Here is an 8,592-nt window from a genome sequence, read left to right as displayed (position 1 = left end):
GCCATATTGCAAACTTTGTCCTGGTGGTCGTCATGACGACCCACAAAGCCGTTTGGCTTTGTGCTTATCTTTCTTCTTCTTTCTTCTCTCTTGTGTGCGGCGACTCTGGCGAGCGAGACGGCGGCGGTGGGAGTCGGTGGGCGTAGCGTAGCTTAGCAACGGCAATGGCCGCCCCGGATTGATATGCGGCTTTTGTTCCAGCGACGCCATCGGGCGGCCCGAGAGAACGCCCGAACAAAAGCGCTCTTCTTTTGGAGGCCTCGCCCCCATCCTCCTCTTTTCTTCAGCTCTTTGCATGTGAGAGGAAAGAGTTCAGCTCAAAGGAGACTCGCAGCTTCGCAGTGGAACTCGGGGGGGCCTCCAGGTGGTCCCCAATTAATGAAGACATTTTGTTATTATTCCAGGATGCCTGCAGGGGTTTTCGCGTTCGCTTCATTTCTTGTTACTATTCTCAAGCAAAAATTGGCTCAACTTGAAGTTTGGGAAAATTCAGCCCCGGAAGACAGTTTGACGCAGCAACGTGAAATTTGCCAGACTTGTTCATCAAGAGTAGACCCACAAAAAAGTCTCAAAGACCTATTCCTGAAATCATACAGGAAGTCAGCCATTTTGGTTTGAAGTGGCCTTTTTTGGGTCATTTTGAAGCAAGCTTGTTGAAATTGTGTTTCTTCATTGGTCTTATTTTGAAAAATCTGCCCCGGAAGCCAGTTTGACGTAGCAACATGAAGTTTGGCACACTTGTTTATCAAGAGTAGACCCACAAAAAAGTCTCAAAGACCTATTCCTGAAAACATACAGGAAGTCAGCCATTTTGGTTTGAAGTGGCCTTTTTTGGGTCATTTTGATGCAAGCTTGTTGAAATTGTGTTTCTTCATTGGTCTTATTTTGAAAAATCTGCCCCGGAAGCCAGTTTGACGCAGCAACATGAAGTTTGGCACACTTGTTTATCAAGAGTAGACCCACAAAAAAGTCTCAAAGACCTATTCCTGAAAACATACAGGAAGTCAGCCATTTTGGTTTGAAGTGGCCTTTTTGGGTCATTTTGATGCAAGCTTGTTGAAATTGTGTTTCTTCATTGGTCTTATTTTGAAAAATCTGCCCCGGAAGCCAGTTTGACGCAGCAACGTGAAATTTGCCAGACTTGTTCATCAAGAGTAGACCCACAAAAAAGTCTCAAAGACCTATTCCTGAAAACATACAGGAAGTCAGCCATTTTGGTTTGAAGTGGCCTTTTTGGGTCATTTTGATGCAAGCTTGTTGAAATTGTGTTTCTTCATTGGTCTTATTTTGAAAAATCTGCCCCGGAAGCTAGTTTGACGCAGCAACGTGAAATTTGCCAGACTTGTTCATCAAGAGTAGACCCACAAAAAAGTCTCAAAGACCTATTCCTGAAAACATACAGGAAGTCAGCCATTTTGGTTTGAAGTGGCCTTTTTGGGTCATTTTGATGCAAGCTTGTTGAAATTGTGTTTCTTCATTGGTCTTATTTTGAAAAATCTGCTCCGGAAGCCAGTTTGACGCAGCAACACGAAATTTGGCAGACTTGTTCATCAAGAGTAGACCCACAAAAAAGTCTCAAAGACCTATTCCTGAAAACATACAGGAAGTCAGCCATTTTGGTTTGAAGTGGCCTTTTTGGGTCATTTTGATGCAAGCTTGTTGAAATTGTGTTTCTTCATTGGTCTTATTTTGAAAAATCTGCTCCGCAAGCCAGTTTGACGCAGCAACATGAAGTTTGGCACACTTGTTTATCAAGAGTAGACCCACAAAAAAGTCTCAAAGACCTATTCCTGAAAACATACAGGAAGTCAGCCATTTTGGTTTGAAGTGGCCTTTTTTGGGTCATTTTGATGCAAGCTTGTTGAAATTGTGTTTCTTCATTGGTCTTATTTTGAAAAATCTGCTCCGCAAGCCAGTTTGACGCAGCAACAAACATGAAATTTGGCAAACTTATTTATCATGGCGAGACCCTTAAAAACATCGAAGAAGCCAATAACACAGCAAATCCGCCACCACGTTAATAAAAGAGTATTTTGGGATCATCATCAAATGACTTTTAATTTACTCATTAACCAATTAAATGCAAGCACCTCGAAAATGTTGCTTTATCTTCCATCTTTTACCTTGATAAAAAAATCAATAAAAACGGAAAGCTGTTGTGTTTGCGGTCTGTTGAATTCTTGTCTGCGCTCTGTGGCAACTTTTTGTATGCGCAAAGCAAAAAGCCCACGCTTGTTTTTCTTTCTTTGCGACGCTTCCATCGTTGAATAAAAACAAAAGAGCAGCGTGAACGATTTCCTGCTTGAGGCTCGGGAACGAGAACAAATGACGGACGAGCAAAATCAATCCAATCCAAAGTTTACTCAAAGTAGCAAAACGAGTAGAAAAACGCCAACGGGAAAGTTTCCCCCACAAGTGGCCTTTATGTCTTTTGAATGCTAAACATTGTGCGACGTCACCGATTAAGATTGGCAAACGTTTTCGATGCTTATTACAAGTTAGTAACACTTTCATAACAACGCTCAAAAATGTTCCGTTTGCTGCTCACAGACAAAAACTCATTTGGGCTCCCTAATTTCTGATCCTAGTTTGAAACGCTCATTTCAAACCCTAATCTTGTCTTGAAAAGTCTCATGTGAAACGCTCACGTTGGCTCGAACCCCTAACCATACTTTTACACCCTATCGGCGTCTTCAAACCCTACTTTGAAACCCCAGTCCTGTTATGAAACCTTGGATTGATTTTAATCCCAAACCCTAATTTGGAACATTAACTCTCTTGTGAAACCCTAATCCTAGTTTGTAACACAAATTTCAGACCCTACTTCTGGTTTAAAACCCTAACCATAATTTGAAACCTCAATAATGTCTACAAACCCACCCTTGTTTGAAACCCTCATTTGAATCGTTAACCCAGGTTCGAAACTCTCGTTGTGAAAATCCCAGTTTAAAACCCTCATTTCAAACCTTCGCTCTTTTTGAAACCATCATCCTATTTTAAAACCCGACCTTAAAAAGCGCACGTGACAAGTTCCGACTAAAGTGTCACCTGAGTGAGAAACCTCATCTCAGCAGGGCGTCCCAATGGCTTGCGACGCATCGTCGGGCGCGGACGGCGTGAAGGATGTCGGGGATGGCGAGGAGAGGGCGGAGGTGGCGGTGGAGGCGGACGAGGAAGCGTCGGGCAGGCACTCGTCGCAGCAACAGCAGCAGCAGTCCAGAAAGGCCTGACCCAGCGAGCGACACAAGCACAGCAGCAGCACGGGCGTGGCGGCGCAGCGAGCGAACAGGAAGAAGTGTCCCGCCAGACCCGCCGCCGCCGCCACCGCCGCCGGCACCTGCGCGTACGTCAGCGCGATGCTACAGGCGCTGTCGGGTATGTTGCAGGCCACGTACAAGGCGGTCAGCCACATGACGGTGGAGCCAAGTCGGGGCTCGCGGCTGTGGTGGTGGTGATGATGATGATGATGATGATGATGATGCTTCTTCTTCGTTGGGGATGAAGCTACGCAAGAGGAGGCGGAGGAGCGCCTGCTCGCCGCTTTGACGGGTTGGTGCGCTGACACCTGTGGAATCAATGGCGTTGTCGTTAGTGGGAAGGCTTTCGGTTTGTTAACGGTGTTCTCGTTCTTGTTGACAGCCAAGAAGTCGTAGCCACAGTCAAGTCAAGGCAAATCCGGTCCTGTCACGTCACGCTCGTTCTAGGCATGGCGACCAGTCGAGTTGTGTCCCGTCATGGTGACCAGTCTACTCGCGTTCCGTGCAGTCATGGCGACCAGTCTAGTCACGTCCCATCATGGTGACCAGTCTAGTCGCGTTTTGTGCAGTCATGGCGACCAGTCTAGTCGCGTCCCGTCATGGCGACCAGTCTAGTCGTGTCCCGTCATGGCGACCAGTCGAGTTGTGTCCCGTCATGGTGACCAGTCTACTCGCGTTCTGTGCAGTCATGGCGACCAGTCTAGTCGCGTCCCGTCATGGTGACCAGTCTACTCGCGTTTTGTGCAGTCATGGCGACCAGTCTACTCGCGTTTTGTGCAGTTATGGTGACCAGTCTAGTCGCGTCCCGTCATGGCGACCAGTCGAGTTGTGTCCCGTCATGGTGACCAGTCTACTCGCGTTCTGTGCAGTCATGGCAACCAGTCTAGTCGCGTCCCGTCATGGCGACCAGTCTAGTCGCGTCCCGTCATGGTGACCAGTCTACTCGCGTTTTGTGCAGTCATGGCGACCAGTCTAGTCGCGTCCCGTCATGGCGACCAGTCTAGTCGCGTCCCGTCATGACGACCAGTCGAGTCGCGTCCAGTCATGGCGACCAGTCTACCCGCGGCCCGTCCCGTCATGGCGACCAGTCGTGTCCCGTCCGGTCATGGCGACCAGTCCACTCCCGTCCAGTCATGGCGACCAGCCACCTAGTTGTCTAAACTATAAACACAACAATTCTTCATTGTGTTAATGTCACGCACACACACAGAGCACAAACACAGTGGAGAATTGCAGTAGACTAAATAAAGAAGACTGTCGGAACCATACCCGTCTTGTCACCAGGTCGCAGGCCAGCGTGAAAAGCAGCGGCAGGCAGACGTAGCATCCGAACATCCACCAGGTTCGGGCCTCTTGGTAGGTCAGCACCAGCGAGTAGACGGCGTCGGGCAGTTCCGCCGACGGCTCGCGCACGCACACGTCCAGCGCCGGGGACGAGCCCCCGGGCCCGACGGATTCCCGCCACCCGACGGGTTCCCGCGGCCCGACGGGTTCCCGCCGCAGCTGCCACAGCAGCAGCTCGGGGGCGGCCAGCGCCAGCGAGCCCAGCCAGATGACGGCCATCTTGGACAGGATGGAGCGGCAGGGCTCCAACCTGGGGGCGGGGCCGGAGGCGGGGCTTGTGGCGGCGTGGAAGCGGTCGATGCTCAGAGCGCAAATGCTGAACGTGGCCACGCCCAGAGACATCACCTGACAATCACACATTCATTTCAAAACTTTCAACCATACCCTGACATAAAACCCGAAACTATGTTGATTAACAACCCAATTTTTCAGGTTGCAGTTTTGTGGGTTATTCATTGGAATAAATAAAATAACCCAAATAACGAACCAACTTTTTGGGTCACTTCAACCAAGATGTTGGGTCGGTCACTTTTTGACCAGATTTGAGTTTTTCTTTTCTTTTTGTTTGTCAAGCGCTTTTAGAACGTTCCTTTGCTGAGACAGAATCTGTGCCAAACAGCTTGTTGGATTCATTATCTGTCCAGTCATGGCGACCAGTCCACTCACATCCCGTCCAGTCATGGCGACCTGTCCAGTCCCTTCCCGTCCAGTCATAGCGACCAGTCCAGTCACGTGCAGTCATGTCATGGCGACCAGTCCAGTCACGTGCAGTCATGTCATGGCGACCAGTCCACTCGTGTCCCGTCCAGTCATGGTTGTCTGCTCGCCTTTCTCCCTCTGTTTCATTAAAGTTCTCATATAGCACTTCCAACAGTTTGTTGGATTCGTTCATTGTTGTCACTAAATATTGTATTCGCTACCCACAAAATCTGCAAATCTTTTGCAGGAAATTAGTAACCCAAAAAGTTGGGTCAAATTGGTCCTTTGGGTTGATCCCTTTTGGAGCCATAATTGGGTTATATTTGACTGTTTTTCAGAGGTGGCAAATCCAAGTCCAGAAAGTAAAAACCCTGCCACAGTTAGACTTTAGCCCCAGGTGCTAGCTAGCTAGCTAGCTCCCTAGCTACCTCCTACGGTGCTCGTTTACCTGCTAGGGAGCTAGTTAGCTTGTTAGCTAGCTAACATCAGGGGCTAAAGGCAAACTGGGCAGGGTTTTTACTTTCTGGACCTGGTTTTGCCACCTCTGATGTCTTCAGACCTGTTTTGAAATGCTCATTGCGTCTTGATTGAAACCTAAATTTCATCTTGAAAGCCGAACCGTGGCTGGTGAGAGACAAACTTTTGTCTGCGTGCAAAGGCACAAGACGGAAAGCAGACGCCGATTATCCCACTTGTCCTCGTCCCCCCCTGTTAAGACCCAAAGTTAAGATCATTAATGGCTACGTCTGATTAGTCTCGTTAGCATGACAAAGGCGCTAACGCTCATTAGCCAGATTAGCGCCTTTCAGAAGCAGAGAAGGAGGAAAACCACTAAACACACAAAAGTGTTTTGGAGCCAAAGCCAAAAAGGCGACTCGGCCAGCGAGGGGAGGACGCTGCTCTTCCTCCTCCTCCTCCTCCTCCTCTTCCTCCTCCTCCTCCTCTTCCTCCTCCTCCTCCTCTTCCTCCTCCTCCTCCTCCTCAAAAGAAACTTTAACAAACATGGCCCACATGTTTGATTCACCTATTCGCATTCTTTTTTTTCCCTCCAATATATATATTTTCTGGCCAATTTCCATTTAACACTTTATGTGTCTAAATTGGTCCACTCTACTTAAAACACTTTTGAAAAATAACACCTTTTAACTCTGAAAATGTTCAAATTGCGCTTCGGGAGTTAAAATCCATTCCCAAAAATTTAACCCTGAAATTTTAACACTGTGGGCGGCTTAGTCGAGAATTTTTGGGGTTAAAGGGGAAAAAAAGACCGATTTTTTTGCTGGGTCTTTGAGGATTGGGCTCCAGTGCAGTGGATGAGCAAAAAAAAAATTCAAAAAATCTTCAGAACAACACTGTGAAAAAAAAAATCCTCTAATTTTATCAACAGAAAGTCTTAAATGAAGGACTAAAATCCAAATTTCTGACACTGCAAGTCACAATTCTGAAAATCACACTTTTGATGAGACGAAATTGTATGAGAGAAATACAAAAAAAAAGTCCACATTTTACAATACGAAAAATATCATTTTCTGAGAGATAAAGTCATGATTTTTGAAATTGTTAAACTTAAGGAAGCTTTAATGTCTTTAATATGTGTGCTGCTATGGAATTATTTTGCTCAAGTAATATTTCCGTTATGTTGAAGATGTTTGTTGAGGCCGTATGTAGCATTGGTAGTAGATTTTTGTCATTAAAATGTTACTTTATTATTCTTAGGTGAGGTCCTTGATGAGCCCGTAATGGGTTTCTACCACACCTACACATTTAAATATATATATATATGAAATAATATGAATTATCCATCCATCCATCCATTTTCTGTACCGCTTGTCCTCACAAGGGTCGCGGGGTTGCTGGAGCCTATCCCAGCTGGCTTCGGGCAGTAATAATAATTAATAAGTAATAATAAATAAATAAATAAATAAATAATAAGTAATATGAATTAATTAAAACACATTTTAAAAAATTAACTTTAAAAGAATAAAACAATAATGCTAAAAAAGATATATTTATCTTCTGAAAGTCTTCATTTTATGTCGAAATCCTAATTTTCTGACTTTAAAGTCAGAAATGTGCAGATGACACTTTGACAGTCATGAGATTGTAACTTTCATCGACTGATTAAAATACGGAAACATTTTTATTGGAGGTTAAAAAATAAAATAAAAAAAAAGTCCAATTTTGATGAAAATAAAGTCTCAATTTGACAAGAACAAAGCCAACATTTTTCTCGGCGCCGTGAACACGTTTTCAAGAATGCTGACCTCCAGGTAGGGCACCAGGCGGCAAGACGCCGCCCCGAGCAGGCGCCTGAAGGTCAGCTCGTGGAAGACGACCACCGGCAGGCAGAAGAACAGCACCAGGAAGTCCAGCAGGGCCAAGCCGGCCAGGATGCAGTTCCAGGCGCTCTGCAGGTACGCGTTGTGCCACACGGTGCACATGAGCGCCAGGTTGCCCACCATGCCCACCGAGAAGAGCACCAGGGCCAGCAGCATCAGCGCGTACGCCCAATACGAAGCGTCGCCCGCGGGGAAGCGCGGCTGGGGCGGCCCGGTGGTCGACGACGACGACGACGACGACGACGACGACGACGACGACGACGACGACGAGTGGACCCCGCGGCTGCTGCGGCTGACCCGCGGGGTCGTGAAGTACCCGCTCGGGTCCTCTCGTTTCCGGGGAGACTCGTCGCGACCCGCTACCGGGGCATCCTCGCCCCGGCCGAGGTGCGCCACCCCGGGGAGAGGCGGCGGAGGGAGACGGACGTGCCTCCGGAGCTCCGCACACCCGACACAAAGAAGCAAAAGGAAGACAAGCGCGCTCATGTCGGACGATTGAATGAGAACTCCGTGTTTATTACATGCGCTGTCACGAAAATAATTATCGACTTTTTCCTCGTAAATGTGACGCGACGACCTGCCCGGGTTCCGACGCGAAAAGTTGTGGGCAATTAAGTTACCCTGAAGGGCAGCATAACTTCCGGCTCCGCCTTTCGAACTAAGAGTAAAAACAAACAAACAACCGGAAGTCGGGCAAACGGTGGGGAAAAAAAGTCGTTTAAGGAAATAAACGTCGTTATTAAGTCGGATTCTCTTTTACAGTAAGTTTCTATGTGATTTTCTGTCGCATGGTAACTGTCCATTTTGGCTCATTTGTGGAATGTCTTCATAAACGGTTTGACAAACAATAAAAACTATGAAAAACAACAAAATCACCTGAACAGAAGTGGGTCGTAATTCGGAGTTTCCGAGTGGGAAGGTCCATCTTTCGTTCCCACAGCACTTCTTCAAGA

At 47.1% G+C, this 8,592-nt stretch overlaps 1 protein-coding gene across 1 annotated transcript; it reads right to left on the bottom strand.

Moving 5' to 3' along the window:
- Positions 1–1,835: 1,835 nt before the first annotated feature.
- On the bottom strand, positions 1,836–8,249 carry gpr37l1a (G protein-coupled receptor 37 like 1a). The gene is made up of 3 exons (XM_086084980.1): positions 7,565–8,249; positions 4,527–4,946; positions 1,836–3,565 (listed from the first exon to the last, which is right to left on the bottom strand). Exons 1-3 carry the CDS (start codon positions 8,123–8,125, stop codon positions 3,068–3,070), a joined length of 1,479 nt encoding a protein of 492 aa, XP_085941106.1. The 5' UTR covers positions 8,126–8,249; the 3' UTR covers positions 1,836–3,067.
- Positions 8,250–8,592: the final 343 nt, after the last annotated feature.

The sequence above is a fragment of the Leptonotus elevatus genome, chromosome 9, assembly GCF_054856555.1.
Source record: "Leptonotus elevatus isolate MCC_2025b chromosome 9, RoL_Lele_1.0, whole genome shotgun sequence".
In the NCBI taxonomy this organism is placed as follows: domain Eukaryota; kingdom Metazoa; phylum Chordata; class Actinopteri; order Syngnathiformes; family Syngnathidae; genus Leptonotus; species Leptonotus elevatus.
The sequence above is the reverse complement of the archived record's forward strand: the minus strand, read 5'-3'. Positions and strand labels throughout refer to the sequence as shown.